Source organism: Alternaria postmessia, assembly GCF_024291825.1.
Source record: "Alternaria postmessia strain BMP 2775 chromosome Unknown scaffold_106, whole genome shotgun sequence".
NCBI lineage: Eukaryota > Fungi > Ascomycota > Dothideomycetes > Pleosporales > Pleosporaceae > Alternaria > Alternaria postmessia.
Genome location: NW_026260179.1, coordinates 34,409 through 52,708, shown reverse-complemented (window position 1 = coordinate 52,708; position 18,300 = coordinate 34,409). Strand labels below are relative to the sequence as shown.

At 52.9% G+C, this 18,300-nt stretch overlaps 7 protein-coding genes across 7 annotated transcripts; 3 read left to right on the top strand and 4 right to left on the bottom strand.

Annotated features, from left to right (window-relative positions):
• Positions 1-158: 158 nt before the first annotated feature.
• J4E82_009956 (uncharacterized protein) lies at positions 159-1,793 on the bottom strand (the record flags this gene model as incomplete). The annotated part of the gene is made up of 2 exons (XM_051736174.1): positions 159-1,428; positions 1,483-1,793. 2 exons carry the CDS (start codon positions 1,791-1,793, stop codon positions 159-161), a joined length of 1,581 nt encoding a protein of 526 aa, XP_051584073.1.
• A 948-nt stretch (positions 1,794-2,741) lies between these two features.
• J4E82_009955 (uncharacterized protein) lies at positions 2,742-4,280 on the top strand (the record flags this gene model as incomplete). The annotated part of the gene is made up of 2 exons (XM_051736173.1): positions 2,742-2,905; positions 2,966-4,280. The coding sequence occupies 2 exons, from the start codon at positions 2,742-2,744 to the stop codon at positions 4,278-4,280; spliced, it is 1,479 nt and encodes a 492-aa protein (XP_051584072.1).
• A 370-nt stretch (positions 4,281-4,650) lies between these two features.
• J4E82_009954 (uncharacterized protein) lies at positions 4,651-6,110 on the bottom strand (the record flags this gene model as incomplete). The annotated part of the gene is made up of 2 exons (XM_051736172.1): positions 4,651-5,033; positions 5,111-6,110. 2 exons carry the CDS (start codon positions 6,108-6,110, stop codon positions 4,651-4,653), a joined length of 1,383 nt encoding a protein of 460 aa, XP_051584071.1.
• An 842-nt stretch (positions 6,111-6,952) lies between these two features.
• Positions 6,953-8,320, bottom strand: J4E82_009953 (uncharacterized protein; the record flags this gene model as incomplete). Its single annotated transcript, XM_051736171.1, has 2 exons — positions 6,953-7,246; positions 7,424-8,320. 2 exons carry the CDS (start codon positions 8,318-8,320, stop codon positions 6,953-6,955), a joined length of 1,191 nt encoding a protein of 396 aa, XP_051584070.1.
• Positions 8,321-10,125: 1,805 nt separating this feature from the next.
• J4E82_009952 (uncharacterized protein) lies at positions 10,126-13,127 on the top strand (the record flags this gene model as incomplete). Its single annotated transcript, XM_051736170.1, has 2 exons — positions 10,126-10,833; positions 11,229-13,127. The coding sequence occupies 2 exons, from the start codon at positions 10,126-10,128 to the stop codon at positions 13,125-13,127; spliced, it is 2,607 nt and encodes an 868-aa protein (XP_051584069.1).
• Positions 13,128-13,448: 321 nt separating this feature from the next.
• Positions 13,449-14,090, bottom strand: J4E82_009951 (uncharacterized protein; the record flags this gene model as incomplete). Its single annotated transcript, XM_051736169.1, has 2 exons — positions 13,449-13,857; positions 13,912-14,090. 2 exons carry the CDS (start codon positions 14,088-14,090, stop codon positions 13,449-13,451), a joined length of 588 nt encoding a protein of 195 aa, XP_051584068.1.
• A 411-nt stretch (positions 14,091-14,501) lies between these two features.
• J4E82_009950 (uncharacterized protein) lies at positions 14,502-16,532 on the top strand (the record flags this gene model as incomplete). Its single annotated transcript, XM_051736168.1, has 4 exons — positions 14,502-14,518; positions 14,574-14,609; positions 14,662-14,893; positions 15,012-16,532. 4 exons carry the CDS (start codon positions 14,502-14,504, stop codon positions 16,530-16,532), a joined length of 1,806 nt encoding a protein of 601 aa, XP_051584067.1.
• Between the last annotated feature and the right edge of the window lie 1,768 nt (positions 16,533-18,300).

The window sequence follows — 18,300 nt, the reverse complement described above, 5'->3', positions numbered from 1 at the left end:
CGTTTCCGGGGTAAGAGGTACAACCGAGGCAACAACTTCCCCGAGCTAGTCGCATCCGGCAATCTTCACCAAACCCCAACACGTGCAATCTCTAAACTCGATGCAGTACACAACAAACATGACAGCAATGCTTACGATTGGTTCTTGCTATCTTGACATCATCTCCCACATATCCTCCTCTCTACCACCCTAAATGGTATGTAGAGCACCGCCGACAGCACCACCGCTACCTCCAACCCGATGTCGCCCGTAGTCTCCGCAATGGGCCCCGTCCACCAGATCTGTCCCATACACGGGATGATGAGAGCAAAGGATACAAGGAACGCGCCCATTGCCGCAACCCCGGGCGGGAGCTTGCTCGGCTCGTCCCACGCCTCTTCATCCTCGGTGTAAGCCACGAGGCTGCTCCCTCGGAACAGCACGTGTTCAGTCAAAGCGACACCAATAAAGGCAGCACTCCAGTACCCGATGACTCCGATAAAGTTCTCGAGGTTGAGGAAAAAGCTCTTTGATGCCTCGACAGCCACGCCAATCACGATTCCAGTGATGACGATGCTGAAGAAGATGCGCGGGATGCGGAACAGCCAGGGAAGCAGCATCTGCAGGTTTAGTGTTACGCTGTACATTGTTGCGGACAGGTTGCCCAACATGCTGAATGCCAGCACAACCGTGACGAAGCGACCAAAGCCGCCTGCAGGGTGAAGCATGGCTGCCAGGACACCACTCGCTGCGTTGACATCGTACCCAGCCTGCCATGACGCCATGTTTGGTGTAGCGCCGCCCATGGCTGCACCCAATGTCATCAAGAGGATTGTTGGGAGAGCGAGGCCCGTGTAGGTGTAGAGTGCGATCCGCAGCGGAGGAGCCTTGGGATGCATGTACGTCGAGAAGTCACTCGCGAGTGCAGCCCATGGCAGCATGAAGCTTGCCACTAGACCACCGAATGAGAGAACTTGCGATGCTGTAGCAGCAGGTGCTGGAACCTGGTGGCTGAGACTCTTACCCCCACATCCTGCAGCAATGATGAGTGCCGCCAATGCTGGGATCCACGCCCACCGTTCGTAGTGATGCAGTACTCCGAAACCGCAGAAGGATATGACCAGCGACAACACGGCGATGATGACAATACCAACGGTTGCGTTGATGGTTGCTCCATCTTGTACTGCCGACAATGCCATACCACCAATGACACTATCGACGACGCAGAATCCCGTCAGAGTAGCAAGATTGAGCAATATCAGGAGAGAAACAAAGTACTTGCCAAAGGAAAACCTCGCCTGGACAAGCTGTCGCATACCCGTCTTCGGTCCCCACGTACACATGTATGCCACCGGCACAGTGCTCGCAAGCGTGAAGAAAAGGATAACCAGTGCCGCGTCCCGCAGACTCAATGCAAAGGACATGGTGCCCACCATGCCGAAAGTCACACTGCATACCCGTTAGCTGACATGTACGGAGCGAGTTCCCCGGCTGACCACTCACGGCAGGGGGTTGCAACTCATGCAAAACCAAAGCGTGAAGATCTTTGAATACTGCGTCTCTAGACGTTCCTCATACGGCACAGGCGTACATCCTCGTAGCTCAACATCTCCTTTCTTTTCCAGAAAACTCAGCACCCCTCTCCACCCTCGTACTCTTTCTTGCTTGCCCACCGTGACATCGTCGCTGCTCGAGTTCTCCACTCCCCCTACTGCTGCTGCTCCCACTTCCCCGACCGAGAGATTAGGCCGCTTGATGTCTTCGTGCGGAGCAGCCCTGCTACTTGCTACCCCTACGTCGGGCATATCTGCCATCTCTTTTGCGTTTGGCTAGGTTCTGGTTTCCTTGGCTCCTGAACGTTTTCGCCGCTCCACCCCGAGATATTGCGCGCCTAAGGTTTGTCAAGCCCTTTTGCAAGCAACCACTGTCAACAATTCCCGAGACGTTGGTTACAGGGCCGTTTTGATTGACCCACCGGGCTGATCCAGCTACTATGTCCAGCTATGGCTTGCAGTGCGAAATATTGGAACGGGCGTCGTCCAAACTGATCGGTCGTGTGATAACGAATCTAGTCCCCCGGTGCGGCGTCTTTTCCTCAACTGAAGGAAATTCCGGCCTATATACCTGATTCATTTGCTCCACCCACAGTATCGTAGTTATGACTCCATCACCAAGTGGCGTAGTAGTGTGTGTTATCGTGAGGAGAAATTTTTTTCTTCAAACGCGCCCTCTTTTTACCCTTACCTTGTGGTACACACGGCTTTGGTTGCCCGCGCTGGGCTTAGGCGCGCACCCGTCGGCACCGAACGTAAAATCGACGGCGGCCCACGACGATCTCGCCCACCTCGCCCTCTGCTAAGCCGACAACCGTCATGTTAGCCGTCTAATAACCGCGTCTTGCACCGTAGCGCCCACAGGCCTCGAGGACCAAACTCCGACATGACGGAAGTGTGGGATGTGGGCGTGTGGCATGCATGTCTCTCGGCTGCATGCTCGCTGCGCAATGGCCTGATTATAGACGCGCTTGCCGACTTCTCGCCGGTCTGCCGGTCTATCCCCATCATCTTGACCGAAATGGGTGGGCAGCGTCCAACCACACAGCGTGCGGTGCTTGATACTCCGACGGTGATTGTAGCGTCTTCGGGAAGAGCAGACTTGTTTATCATGGACGTTGGGCGCTGCGGCGTAGCCTTGCATGAGGCTGTCGCTCTTCGCTCTCCTTCATCTCGTCTATCGTCTATTTGGAATCCAAGTCTTTGGTCATGGCTGCTGCTATGGATGACAAGCAGGAACCTATACCGGTAGATGAGGCTGCTATAGCACCTGAGCTACCGGTAGAAGGTGAAGTCGAAGTACCGTACAGTATATATACGAGCAAAGAGAAATGGCTCATCGTAGCCATGGTGGCTTTGGCGGGGTTCTATAGGTATGCTTCTTCTCTTTCCGTTCCCAAAGTCATATGAGGTCATATCTAACATAACCATAGCCCTCTCCCAGCGAACATCTACTTCCCAGCCATACCAACACTTGCCCGCGCCTTTGGAAAATCAATAGAAGACATCAACCAAACCGTTACCGTGTACCTGGTATTCCAGGGCATCAGCCCTATGCTGTGGGGACCCATCAGTGACCGTTTCGGCCGCCGCCTCGTCTACCTGGTGTGTCTCGGCATCCTCGTCGCATCGAGCATCGGGCTAGCCCTCTGTCCCACGAATCACTTCTGGCTGCTCCTCTTCCTGCGCTGCTTCCAGTCCGGAGGTAGCGCGTCCACCATCGCCTTAGGCGCAGGTGTCATAGGCGACATTTCCACTTCGCGAGAAAGAGGAGGATACTTTGGCATGTTCAACCTCGGTCCCATGCTCGCGCCTTGCATCGCCCCGGCCATCGGAGGCGCGTTATCGCAAGGATTGGGGTGGCGATCCATCTTCTGGTCCATTGTCATCATGGTCGCAGTCTGCCTCCTCTGCATCGCCCTCTTTCTGCCCGAAACCCTGCGCTCCATTGCCGGCAATGGCAGTATCCCTGTGCCTCGCTTGCAACGCGCTATCCTACCCATCGTAGGCCAAAAAGCAACGAAAGAAGCTTTCGACCCCGATTCTCGCGCTAAGCCCAAGCATAGCGTCAACCCATTCGTGCTCTTCAGTTACCCTGATGTCATTGTGTTGCTCACTTTTACCGGCCTCGTCTACGCTGTCAACTACACTATCACCGCCACTATTTCTTCGGCCTTTGCAAAGATTTACCCGGACTTATCGGAGACGGTGTTGGGACTTTGCTATCTGCCTGTTGGCGCTGGTATGATTCTGGGTTCTACCATGACGGGCAAGATGCTCGATTGGCAGTACGCGAGTATGAAAGAGCGGTGTGGTGACAAGTTCACGATTGAACATGCGAGGTTGCGCATCATGCCCTTCTACCTGAGCCTCTTCATCGTCTGCGTCATAGGTTGGGGTTGGACGATCCAGGCTAAGGCTCATATCGCCGTGCCGCTTATTCTCGGCGTCATGCTCGGTTGGACGTCAATCGGCATCCTCAACACGACCATGACGCTGAACATCGACATTCTGCAGTCGCGCAGCTCGGGCGCTACGGCGTGTACGAATCTTGTGCGCTGCTCGCTGGCCGCCATCTTGGTGTCTATCATTGATCGCCAGGCAGCGGCGTGGGGCGATGGCTGGACCTATACTTTCTGGGGTGGCATTTGTTGTTTGTTGCTGCCGCTCATGTTGTTGGAGATCAAGATGGGCCCCGTGTGGCGAAAGAAGCGGGAAGCAAAGGAGATCGAGTCTGAGAAGGCTTGATCGGGGTAGGTTTGGAGAGGTAATGAGTAACGGCTGTTTGATTGCATAAAAGCACTATACCCTTTTGTTATCGGTTTAACATAGCGTCGCGTCGTCTCGCATCGAGTTGAAATGCTATTTCTTCGATTATTCAATTGATTTATGTTACGCAAAGAAATTCGCATGTGAACTTGCTTGAATAGTTTTAGATGCGCAGCGGCCATCACAAAATGTGAGTTTGGAACACTACTTGGAGTTTCGTAAACTCGAAAGTCATCAGAAAGGTCTAGGTAAGAGGCCGCTGAAGACAATTGTATCCTGGTATCCATCTCGCAGTTCCAGCGTCTTCTCGTAGCTCCAATCTGACATGATGCTGTGAACAGGATCACATTTAATAGAAGAACTCTGCAAGACCTGGGAACTCCAGTGCTATGTTTCTCGAAGGATGCGCAATCACGACATTTGTGCCTGTAATGTCGGTCGCATGGCCACGGCAGTAATGATATTCCGGCCATCGGTGGCCATTTCCATCCCTGACAAGCTCTTGACCTGGGAGTTCCTCGTTCACCTGCGCAGGTTTGAAACTAAGAATCTTCAGGTTGGATCCTTGCTTAGCCATGAATCGCATAATTTGGTTGGCAAGGTTCTGCATCAGTACCTGACGAAGAGTCTCATGCCGCATTAAGAGTAAATCTTCGTCATCGGCATGCTTAGTTACAGTGAAAATTCGGAAAGCCCGTATAGTCGTAGTTTTGGAGATCACAGTCTGGAAATCTGTTAGCGGCGGAGTGGTCAAGAGGGCGAATGGAAACTTGCCAACATATCCGCAAAATCCGCAGGAAAGGAAATACCAGCTTTGAAACCTGGAATATCATGTGCATGCGCATCCAAATTCGGCATGTCGATCGCCAGCCTATCCAATTTGGTACAAGCTCCCGAAATGGATGTCATGTATTCAGTAAAGGTATTGTCCCATTCGTCCTCTCCAAAGGTTATCTGAAGCGAGATGAGCGTCTGACAGTGAGCCAAGATACAATCTTTGGCAACGGGCCCGTACCCTTCGAAGTCTATATAGAGAATCTGGAGTTTGGGGCAAATCCTGAGCAGTCTTTCCATGGCTTGATAGGTTCCCAGCGGCTGAGCTAGGTCTTCAGGAAGGAGGATTATGAGCTCGTTCAATCTACCGGTACAGTCGATATAGAATGAAGATAATTCTTCTAGGAAAGGAATGAGGTAGTCGCACTCTATTATGTGAAGTATACGCAACTGAGATATATTGAAGTTCTTGCATAGCGTTTGGTCTCCCGGCGTCGCAATGTCCAGCGAGCAGAGTCGTAGTTTTGTAAGGTTGGAGAACAGTGGAGCTTCGTTTAGGTGGTTCAACAGCGCGGACAAAGAGGTTTCAGACTCTTCGGAAATTGAATCGAGGTTTTTGGACAGCGTAAGAGCTGTTATCTTCGGACAACAGCGAGAGATGGACTTGATGCTGTTGAGCACGCACTCATTCGAGGCTCCGCTTGCTTGTACCTCCAACCCGATCGATGAGACCTCAGGCAATAGTGAATCTATCGATTCTTGGTGCTCTTCAGAGTCGAGCTCAGACGATTCGAAATAGCCAGGACTAGTGGGCCACGGGGAATGCCACATCCATCGGATGTTACGCTGAGACAGTAGTAGAAGGCACCATGTCAGGCTGTCCAGATTGATGAACGTCCAGAAACCACGAACCCTATCTTGAAGAATGGCTGCAATGACTAATTTCAACCGATCTTCTCCCTTTTTTGTTCCATGGACAGTCAGTTCCCGAACGTGACTCAAAATACCTGAGCGAGGACGTAGCAATGTCACCATGGAGTGAGGGGATACGGTGTCCAAGTCCGTCTCAAATTCCTCCCACATCATGGGTACCATATGGTCTTTCCATGCGCGACTGACAAGGCAGATTGCGCCTTGGTCAGCCTTCTGTCGTACCTAAATGATGTTGTTAGCATGTCTGCACCTTCGAAAGCTGTTAAGTGGCCAGACTTACGAAAGCGAACACATTACCGACCATCTCAGATGGCAGATCGGAGAAGGTAGCAGGCGCCATGAACAGGAGTAGGAGTGGCCGATGCAGTGTCGATCGTGGGCTTGCTGCTCTTGTCGAGAAGAGAAAACCTTTTTTGCAGTGAGTTGAGTGGGAGTAAGAGTGAGAGTGAGAGAGCATGGCTCGTGCAGTGTTTACCTTCAGCCAAGACTTACAGATACGGAAAGGGTCATTCACCGCGCTATACTACTCACGCGTCGTCGGGCAGCAACAACCGTACGGAGAAGTCTTTTTAGAATTTCTGTCCAACAATTTCAAGTTCTTGCTGACGGTATACATAGTGACTTGGTAGATTTGCGACATAGGATACACCATATACCCGACAGTAACATTTCGTAAGCATCTCATACGGCTTGGATGCCTTCTATCACTAGCCAATCCAAAGCTACCTCTGGCCCGTTGTTGGATGAAAACGATGTCTAAGAGTGAACGAAGTTCAAAGAGGGTATGGACAGTATGGTCAGTGCAAAGGATGTATTGTCTCTTCTTGCATCTTTGTTTCCTGACTCTATCATATCTATGCACGTCAAGCAGAACTCTTACGCTATGGCACTAGTAGCTCAGCATAATCCTTAGCAACGTCATTAAATGCAGAAAATCGACACTTCTAGATATGCGATCCTTTTCTGGCAAAGTTCTGTATGATGAAGTCGCTGGGAAACTCTCTGCGCGCAGCCTCCAATGGCACTCGCACTGCTACATCAATGCCAGATCCGTCTTGGACATTTCCGCTGATGTGAGTGAAATCATGCCAGCTATGAAACACCGGAACAACGGTCAGGTCTGCTGAATTTCCAAACACACTCTCAGCTTCGACGTGAAAGACCTTTAAAGATGTGCCGTGCTGCGCCATGTAGCGAAAGACCTGGTTGGCAAAGCTCTGCATGACTGAATTGTAGGACTGAAGGATGGCTTGATTGGCACCATTGCGGGAGTTTGGTGGTCTTTCGGGTAATAGTCGAATGTGAGCTCAGGCAAGTTGAGCATTCCAAGAGTGTGGAGCGAAGAGTATCGCGAAATCTGAGCCTGCGATGCCAATTAGCAGGGACCAAGAAACGGTCGGACTTGGACTACGCACCAGAAGGCCCTCGGCGCCCTCTTCACTCTCATTGAAGCGGAGATCTCGACCTGGCTTGGTGACAGACCCCAGCCTGATCCGCGGGAAGTTGATCGCGAGACATTTAAGCCTTTTGCAGGCCTTTAAGATGCTTCCTAGATCCTGTTTTGAGTATACGCGCTGCTCAGGCCCCCAGGTGCTAACGACAAGCGAACGCAGTGTGTCCGCGTGAGACAAGAGATAGTCTTTGCCTACAAGGGGGCATGTAGCAAGCACTAGACAGAGGTCCTTAAGTTTGGGACAGGCTTTGAGAAACCCCTCAATAGAGCTTGTGGTTTCCAATGGCGTAGGATCGTCTTCTAGCAGCTCGATTGACAGCACCTTCAGCGCCCCAGACATCTCAGAGTAGGACTTGGTCAGGCTGTCCAGAAATTGAATAACATTTTCGCATAACTTAAGATTCATCTGCTGCAAGTTCGTGATGTTAAAGTTGTGACAGAATGGCCGTGAGCGATCTGGCACGAGATTTAATCCTTCGAAGGTCACAGATGTGAGTTGGAAGAATAGTTGGCCTCCAGTTGCGTAGGAGAGTATATCCTGTAGAGAGTCTTGGAACGCCATTGGGTCGATCAATATGAGGTTTTCTAGTCGTGGGCATTCATCGAAGGCTTTGCGCAAGATTCTGAAGGTCTCCTCGGCTTGTCCATCCTCCTCCATACCGATATCAAATTTTATCTGCTTCACTTCGGACATCATCGAGGCTGTCCATGAGTGATAGTCGTGAAACAGAAAGTGAGAGTCGCTTGTCTGGTCAAGATTCGTAAACGTAGTATCAACTTGAATACTTTCGAGTTTGCGTTGCGAAAGCAACAACTGCTGGAAGGTCGAGTCCGTGATGTAGTAGGTGCAATAAATCATACGAAGTTTGTCGCGTGGAAGCGCTGCTACCAACAGCCTCAGACGGTCTTCCATGTCCTCCATGTCGTCCATAGACGTCAGGCTGCATATCTTCAGTTCTCGTACGTGGGGCAAGATATTGGAATCCGCTTTCAGTAACGTTCTCAAAGAGCGGCCACCAGATTCTCTCAAGTTGGTTTGGAGCTTTTCCCACATCTTAGGTGCCATATGATGTCTCCATGAGCGACTGACCAGACAGGCAGCGCCTTGGTCGGGTCTCTGGCGTACGAAGGTGAACACGTATTCGACCATCTCGACGGGTAGATCAGCGAAGGTGCTCATAGCTTCTGAACACTGAATTGATCAGTCGAGAAGGCGTTCCAGACCGTATAATAAGCAGATTCTTCCTGATTGCGCCATGTTTGTTGCCGTTTGCGTGCCACCCAGATCAAGCAGTTTTGCGAACCCTGTGACATCAGTGCCAGTCGTCACCTGGGAACAAGCTCATTTCTTTTGAGATGCACCCGGAACAGAGGAGGTAGAAAGTCCAGCGAGTCGAGGCGAGAGTGAACATATGGCACCTCTGAGGTACCTGTTGTGATCTACTTTTCAGCTTGATGAAGGAAAGATCAGTGCATGTCATCATGATAGATTTTACCAAGGTAGTCTTGAGAAGCAGAAGGGTGTAGTGGAACCTCAGTTGGGAAGTCGAGATGGCGTTGATACGCGTCATTACTCTCTGTCGTCGGCTGGAGTGTTGATACGAAACTTCGATCGTATGTTAGTGACATGTTAATGACATTCGACTTGGAGTAGCTGAAGTCTTTTTCCCGTATGCTGGAGAGACGTATAGCAGGAAGATGGCGGTCCTTTTGTTTCCAAATAATATGGGATGTATGTTCCTGGGACCATGGCATGAATGGAGTACTATGAGGAAACACTGTGCCTGAGTTGGCCTGCCTTCAACAGAGATGATCAAAGGACTAGCTGTTGGCTCTAGATACCGGGCGCCTCCTAGCTTGGGATGAAAGCGCTATGCATATACCGTACCTTGCCTCTTCCTCGCATCATGATGCTTTTTTAGACTCTTTATCGTCTCAAAACGACTATCGGCCCCAGATAGCGTTGTAGTCGAACGTAGTGGCAATATGCCCAGAGCGAGGTTTGGCCGGCGCATGCCGGTTAGGGTAGTAGGTAGTCCTAGAGAGGCTTGGGGTGCTTGCCACTCGATGCACATTTGTCGCATGTTCATGGCAGAGTGTAAATAGGCAGCCAGTCAGCGTGCAGAAGAGGGACAGTAGGGGTGATGATGGTGCAGCGACATGGGGTGTGGTCAGAGGTGGTGCGTTTGGAGGATCCAAAAATAGAAGCGACGATGCTGGGGTACCCGCTCAGCTGTCATAACTGACCAAAATGCCCCGAAGCAGGCAGGCACGACCCGCCATAACACCTGAAGGACCGCAAATTACCACCCGCTGGACCCTCGACGACGCGACCTCATAGCGCGCTGCCACGGCAAACGACGTAATCACCCTCTCGCGACGAGAAACATCTCGCGGCGGGAAACATCTCGCGACGGCGCTGGGCGCATCGCATCCTATCGTTGGACCTGTTCGTGCTGGACTCGCAGGCCCCGTTGCGACAGCAGCCGCTGCCCGCGACATCCCTCTGGGGGCTGAAGAAGCAAACCTTGGGCGTTGATCACTCTCTACGGGCTATATCCATGGCCTGCTATTGGTGTTAGCGCGGTCGCGATTCATCCCCAGGCTCTCATGGCAAGCTGACGGGCCGAGGAAGCAGCAGAGCGCGACACACCGTGGAGAACCATGCAGGTCGACTTTGGCGACGAGGCAGAGACGGAGCACAGTCTGCACCTGACAGCCAACGCCCACCAACACTACGAACACTCCGGGCCTGGCAGCGGGCCGGCCTACTCGCCTTTTCGGCACCCAGGCGGCGGTCGTGTACCAGCAATCGATCCGGGACTGGAGCAGAGCACAGGTGCCAGCCGCAATGTGCACACGCCCATGTCGGCGGTCCCCCATCAGGCCCAGTCCAGTCATCTACTTCAGCCCGAAAATGCCAGTCACCTCGGCCACGGCTTCTATGGCGACATGCGCAGCTCCCAGACTCCCCCAGCGTCTGCGAATGCCTCGCCGCGCTTCGCCCAAATCTCCCCCACCAGCCAGCCGCGCCAGGTGACCTCGCACTTCGAGCCCGCCGACCGCGACACTCCATCGCGCGACGTGTCCGACGACACCATCGACCATGCCTACGCGACCTTTATCCTCTACTGCAACCCCAACTTCCCCACCACCATCGACACGAGCGAACTCGTCAAGCTGTTTCGCACGCCGCCAAAGAGCGACGGAAACGCCTTCAGCACATGGACCCTCTTCGAGCTGATACGCAAGTTTGACGCCAAAGAAATCAAAACATGGACACAACTGGCCTTGGATCTGGGAGTCAAGCCGCCAAACACGGATGAAGGGCAAAGCACGCAGAAGGTGCAGCAGTACTCCGTCAGGCTAAAGGTAAGAGCTCTTCAATTCACTGTCCTTCCTTGTGGCCGGCAATCGCCGAGTCGTTTTCATACCAATACATTGGTTCTTCAGTCTTTTTGTCTTTTGGCGTCATTGGTTCCAACACTGTGTTCATGCATGTCATCCGGGTCGTGCGGCGCAGTCGATATCAGCCTCCAACGCCTCATTGTGATCGGGACCATCTAGTTGGTATCCGGCGCAGTATGCGAGCCGAGCCACTTACAGGACTGACGTACCTGAAATGAATTGTACTTCGCGACTGGGTCGCAGTTGTGGTTTCTGCAAGGCAGAGGAGTGCGCAGGATTTCTTGTCGCGACCTAGGCATCTTGAATTTGCGATACCACTTGACACCTCAGTCCTCCTGAGCTCTGCTAACTATCAACAGCGATGGATGCGCGCCATGCACATCGACGCCTTCTTCGAGTACCTGCTGGGCAAGCAACACCCCTACTTTTTGCAAATACCCCATCCCCACAACCCATTTCCGAGTGAAGGTCGTGATGGGGTTCCTCTGGAGGAAGACCTGGCTATCCGGGCTCTCGATCCCAAGTTCAAACCCAAGCGCGGACGACGGAAAGCCGAAGATGGGGATGACGATATTGATTTCGATGAAGGCACACCAGCTCGTAAGCGCCCACAGTTGGACACGTCAATACCGTTTGGCAACGTGCTGCAGCCCCAATCAGCGTATCCTACAAGCGCCCATCCCAACAACATCCACGGCGGCTTTCTCACACCTCAAGACCCATGGACTTCAGTCTCAGCCGTCACGCCTTCTTCAGCTTTGACAGCAGCTTCAGCACCAAGTCGTCTAGGTCAGAGTAATCTGACTCCGTATTCAGATTCTCCAATGTCTGGACAGCATATACGGTGGCGACTAAACACGCAAGACACCCCTCAGACCCCTCACCCACTCTCCGCTGTAACCCCACAGTCTGCATATCCGTTCTTCGATGAGCCCCAGTCTGCTGTCACCCCGTCCAGTGCGAGGTCGCGCTCTCGTCGACGTCACGGTCCTGCTGTGTCGTCGGCATGGTCAGCCAGTAATACCTCGTCCACTGGCAAGCTACGCGGTCGACCTCCACAAAACCGTTCAATAAGAGACGGACCTTACACTACCTTCCCAGCCAACCCCAAAACGAAAGGACCACCCATCGACCGCACACCAGGCAATCTAACCCCCATTGTTGAGCGCGCGCAATCCGACCCCCCAGCTCCTGAGAACTCCTTCCGCTTCCCCCCAACCCCCGCATCCGCCATCTCGCCCTCCAAAATGGAAGGCCAATTCACAGGCGGCATGCCCCAGAAACAACGCCTAAGTCTGCAAGTGCCACCAAACGTCGGAAACCCTGTTGTACGCCTCGTCACTCCAACCGTCCTCGTAAACGGCGAGGAAAACTCCTCCCCAGGCACGAATCTAGGCCCCTCACCAATAAGCGCCGCTTCAACCCAAGTCTCACCTGCCCATCACCAATATGAGCAACAGAGTATGTATCAAAAACAACCCGATAGACCGACACACCAGACATACCACGGAGCACTTACGCCTTCGGAAACACCGGCGCAGACGAGACCGCCACCACCAACGCGCTCGCAGACTTCTCCAGCAGACATTTCAACCGCCACATCCCCACTGCCGGCTATTGCACCCGAGACGATCAACCGCGCTCTAGCCGCAGAACTGATCCGCGCTCCACTAACCAACCGCCGCAAACGGTTGAGGGGCAACGAAGCGAAAACACTGGCTACAGCCATCTTACAACCGCTCTACTCAAAACCCGCATCTGGCCATTCTTCCTCGACTTCTCCCGCGAACAGCAAGGTCATGTCCGATTCTGCTCTCGGTGTAGCTATAGCGAGTTGTCTAGGTCTTACTTCTGCGGTTGGTGTGGGGATTGGCGGACCGACAGGAGGCGTGCGGCGTGTAGAATGTATACGGTTCCGTGTTGGCGGAGATGGGTACGAGTCACCTGTTGATGACGAAGATGAAGAGGGGGAGAGCCCGCGCGATGGGACACGGATTAAAGAGACATTTGATGTTTTCTTCGGGGTGAACTTTGGGGGTTTGGTGGGGGAGTGGGTTGTCAAGGGCCTTGAGATAAGCAGTTCAGGGGAGGAGATTGGTGAAGCTGTAGGAGAGAGTTCAAGAGCAAGTGATGAGTTGGAAAGGAACGAGACGCCAGCGGCGTGGAAGACCAAGTTCCTCGACGCACAACGCAGATTGTGGGAGAAGGAAGAGGAGGTCAAGAGTCTCAAGGATAAGATTCTTGAGGCTGTCTTGTAGCAGTCTGTTTCGTTTCGCTTGACAGCATAGGGGTGGAAGATGCTGTATTTTGGGAAGGATTTCTTGTGTATAATTGGGCGTATGGTTGGGAGGTTGGTTCTGCTATATACCCCAGTTGCTGTTTTGGGATTGGATTCGGGATGGATGGGAAAATCTTGTATGTCGGAATTGGATGTGCGCAGATAGCATAGCGTGTATAGGCTGTATTGGAATTGTATGCATCATATTGTCATATCTTGGATAGCCAATCATGTGATATGCCTTGCAACCGGTTCTAACATGGGTATTGTTTATGCGTCTTACGCCACCCTCCAAAACATGTCAAGCTTCATCCTTCTCCCACGGCTTCTTTCTCTTGGGCTTACTCGGCTGCGTGCCCTGTCCCTCCAACACGGTAGGGGGAATCTCTTTGATCCCCGGCACCGGTTTCCCACTCGTAATCAACTCGACGATGTGCGCAAATGACGTTGGGTATGGCGCGGGTGGTTCGCTTGTGGTTGTCGGCGGTGGCATGATACCGCTTGCCTCGGTGCTTGGAGGCAGCTCGCTAGTTGTGCTCATAGGCAGACTGGTTGTGGACGCATTGGGTGTAGCGGTGCCGGGTGGGAGCATTTCGTCGACGACCGAGGAGGCGAGGACGTTGTGGGGTGTTGGCGGGGTTGGAGGAGGTCGGTTACGCGCATTGCGGTAGGCTTTGTAGGCGTTGAAGTCTATGTTCTTGTTGTATTTCCTGGAGAGTTGTTAGCATACTGTCTATGGTTGTATAGGTGACATGGTGGCGCACCTCGCATAGTAAAAGCATCGCGCGCGCAATGCTAGCTCCGTCGTCTGCTCTGGAGTACTGTTGCTGCCAATGATGGCTTGCAGACCGGCTTGGAACTCGATGTCATCGTCCCAGTTGTAGCGATCTAGGGCCTCGTAGATGTCGTTTAGGCCGTCCTCGGTAGTACTGGTAACGCTCATGGCGAGGACGAGGGCAATCAGAAGCCCAAACAAGGAAGCCTGGTCCAAGTATAGAAACCTCTAGAGAGAGCAAACAAGTCACGACCTCAAGGGCCTAAAGATACGTGGGTTCATCTGCTACGGCGAAGCATGGATGCAGCCTATCGGGCTTGTACACACTGGTGGTGGTACTGTGGGGTAAAGGTAGCCCGAGGTGGATGAATGAGGCTCAAGCTTCCAGACTACGCCTCGCTAAACGTGCGCCAAGTTTCTCAGCTTCAGCCCACGACCACGGAGCTCTCCAACCTTCTCTCACCCCTCACTCCTCCATCCACCACTTTACCCCTTCACACCCACTTTCCCGCCTTCTTTCCTTGTTCATTGAGCTTCAATTCCTTTCGATACCCGTTTTGATACCCACGTTACACAGCCATGTCCGAGTTCATCGGGTTAGTCGCAGCTCTCCAATTCGAGCTGGAGCTCCAGCTGACGTCGGACGCGTAGATCTCGCATTTCTCTCATCTCAAAGAGCGACATCCGGTGAGTTTGACATCGCGTCGGTTCATTGTGCGACGCGACTGACATCCCGCAGCTATGTCGGCACTCTCGTTGAGATCAACTCAGAAGCCTCCACAGTCTCATTAGACAATGTGCGCTCCTTTGGCACAGAGGGGCGCAAGGGCGGCAAAGACGAATACCCGCCATCGGACGTCGTTTACGAGCAGATTGTCTTCCGAGGCAGCGATGTGAAGGATCTGCGCATTGAAGAGCCTGTCAAGGAGAAGGCCCAGCCTGCAATGCCCCAGGACCCAGCCATCATCGGAGTAAGTCTATGACACCACCCTTTTCCTTTTTCGATGATGTAAAATTTTCGGATGTAAATCATTTAAACCACCGAGAGCGCAAAACCGTGTGGATATTTTCCGTTGCCTTCCTTCTGAGATCCTTACCTACAATCTGTTCCTGTCACATTTTGTTGGAAGCAAAGCTGACGCGACGCATGCGCCACAGGTACAACAACCCCAGTCGCGGCAAGAAGGCAGTCCACAAGACATTGCCGGTCGCCAACAACCGCCGCCGAATTTTCCTCAACCAGGTCAATTCCCACCTGGTGGATACCCTCCCTTCGGTGGACCTGGCGGCCCTGGTGGTGCATATGGCAACCGATTCGGTCCTCCAGGTGGTTTCCCTGGCGGTCCAGGGCCTTTCCCAGGTCCTGGAGGCCCACCAGGCGCATTTGGCATGCCTCCGCCTCCATTTGGTGCGCCTCCAGGCTGGTTCCCTCCAGGCCAAGGCTTTCACCAGCCTCCTGGTCCGTTCTCGCCTAACATGCCCATTGGTCCTCCCGGCTTGAACCAAAACCAACCCCCACAAGGTCAACGGGGCCCGTCAGGTCCCCAAGCAGGCAAGGATGAGAAGCCAGGTCAGCCACAGCAACCAAAGGTCGCCGAGGCAGATGGTGCATCAGCCAAGCCACAACAAAAGAACGGCGCGAAGGCATCTGGCTCAACACCAACGCCGGCTGCTGCTGGTAAGCAGGCTCCTCCACCACCAGTCGACTCAAAGCCCGATGTTTCGGCTGCGTTGGCACCACCCCATCCTCAAACCACTCAACCGCCGTCCAAGGGTAAGCCTAGCGGACCCAAGGGTGGACGAATCATCCCCGCTGTTCCGATTCCAAGCCCGAGAGCAGCAAAGACGGCGCCTCATGCCCAAGAAGGTGCTGCCGCTCCCGTACAAATGCCCAGTGCTGCTCAGCAGCAGAATGCTACTCAACTAGCAACTGCCGCTGTCGCCGAGGCTATGGCCAAGCTCAACCTACAGAACAAGGGCCAGGCGCAAGGCCAACCACCAAGTCAACCTCCTGTCTCAGATCCCATGAACAACCTGGCACAACAGGTACAGGGCATGCGCGATCAACAGAGCCGTCAGCACCAGCCCCGTCAGCGAGGAACAGGCGAGTTCCGCGGTCGAGGCGGAAGAGGAGGACGGGGTGGCGCTCATCCGCAACACCCCAAGATGGAGGTGCCCACAACCGATTTCGATTTTGAGTCCGCAAACGCAAAGTTCAACAAGCAGGACTTGATCAAGGAAGCCATCGCCTCTGGCTCGCCAATGGGTGATGCTCCAGCCGTTCCAGCTGTCGAGGCCGCAACCACAGAAAAAGAAGAGGTCGTCATCCCTGGTGGATCCATGTACGACAAGAGCTCTTTCTTCGATAACATTTCGAGCGAACTCAAGGATAGGGAAGAGGCTGCCACGCGTGGCCAAGAGTTCAGGAGCCAAGAGCGCCAGAAGAACATGGAGACCTTTGGCCAGGGCAGCGTCGATGGTTTCCGTGGTGGTCGAGGTCGTGGACGCGGCCGTGGACGTGGTCGCGGCTTTGGCGGCGGATACCGTGGTCGTGGAGGTGCACCAAGGGGTCGTGGCGGCGCGGAGTTTGGGGCTCAACCTGCCACTTAGTGGGCGGGAGGACCGGTGAATCCAAACTTCAAAGCGGCGTTGCCTTGATGGCTTCGCGCAGCTCTTCTAGCCATCTTTGTTCTGTCTTATGTTCTGTCTCTCAGCACTGCGAGCGTGTCTTTTGTGTCTCTTTTCCCACAGCTCTATGGGCGTGGGTACGACTTGGCTTTTTTTTTTGTGGCGGCGTATCTAGCGACCGTCTTTGTATTTGTAGATATGATTGAGGGTTGATGTCAAAATGGAGGCAAAAACTTGGGAACACCTGGGGGGGTTATTCAGAAGGTGTGTGTGGTATGGGAAGGCTTGAAGCCAGGAAGGCATATACCTGCTATGATGATGAATGAAGATTATGAAGTCTCGGTTTACATGTTTGTTTGGTTATGTTGTTGGTGAACTGTGATGTATTGGAGTACTATGGCTGCTACGCTACCGATGAGATGTTGGAAAGTCTTCTTTCTCAAGCAATACTGTCATGACCTCCAATCTCGCAGCCTTGGTGAGCTCTTCTATCAGCACTCAACCCGAATTTTCCGCCTTGACATCTCTATACAGTACCGGAACCTGGCCTCAGATAATGATACGACCTGGGTGTCTTGAACGATTTCTCACTTCCTTCCCCAGCTGTCTTTCGTCGGAGCTAAGCCGTCTTCCATAGCTGCCTGTCTCAAGGCGGGACGGAGATTGGAAACTCAGCCGGACGTGTCGGGACAGCAACAACGTGCTCTTGACCGCTCATGGCACCAGTTACGTCGTATCTGTAATAGTAGCGGGGCCAACGGTGTCCGTTGTCATCGGACACAGGTCGTTTAGTAGAACTCCTGACTTGCGGCGATATGGTTAGAGCTCTGATGTTGGACCCATTTCTAGCGAGCAGACGAAAGACTTCTGTAGCAAATGCCTGCATCATTACTTTTGAGGTATAGACGTGCTCATCCGGAAGGTCAATTCCCTTCACGATATTCGGGTTTGGAATCATTCCATAATCGATGCTGGGTAGTGTGAGAATCCGCAGTGACTGGAGGTTTTGATGTTTCGCAATACGAATCTGGTCCATTTATTAGCAATTGGCTTATGTATGGAGATTACGTACGTACTAAGAGGAATTCTGTTTCACTGAGAACGTAGTCGTTACCGGTTTGCTTGAACAGCTTGAACTTAGCACCAAGATGCCGAACGTGACCAAGGTTGATCGGGCAAAGACTGACTGCTAAGTCCACAAGCTTTGGCGCCTGTGTCAGTAGCTTATCAAGATCAAGGGCAGAGTAGTATGGACCTTGCGTTCTCGATGAAGCTGCTAGACCAAGACCCTTCAACGTATTTCCATATCCAGCCAGGCATGCTACATCGATCAAACGCTCTTTACCAACATCCAACCAAAGCTCCCGTAGGGAAGAAGTGGATGTCACCAGAGCCTCGATCGCTTCCAGAGCATCGTCTGAGGGAATTGAAATAAGAGCTACCGTTATCTCTAGCCTTCTCAAAGACGGTACTTTCGATACCCCTGGAACGAGAGCAGTAAGAAAGGCTCCGACTTGGCGGCAGCATCGCGTGACAGAGAGCTCGCGAAGAACGGAGAAATCAATGACTGTGAACAACGAAGCAGGGTACGTCTTGAGAATCAGACAATGAAGATGAAGGCGGTCCAGCTGTAGAGTCTGAAGACCTGGTCCTGGCCCTCCAAAGACATCCTTTCCATGCAAGTCATGTAAAGACCAGCTATTAGGGAGGCCCCATAGGGTCAGTTTCTTGAGGTTTGGTGTACTCTTGA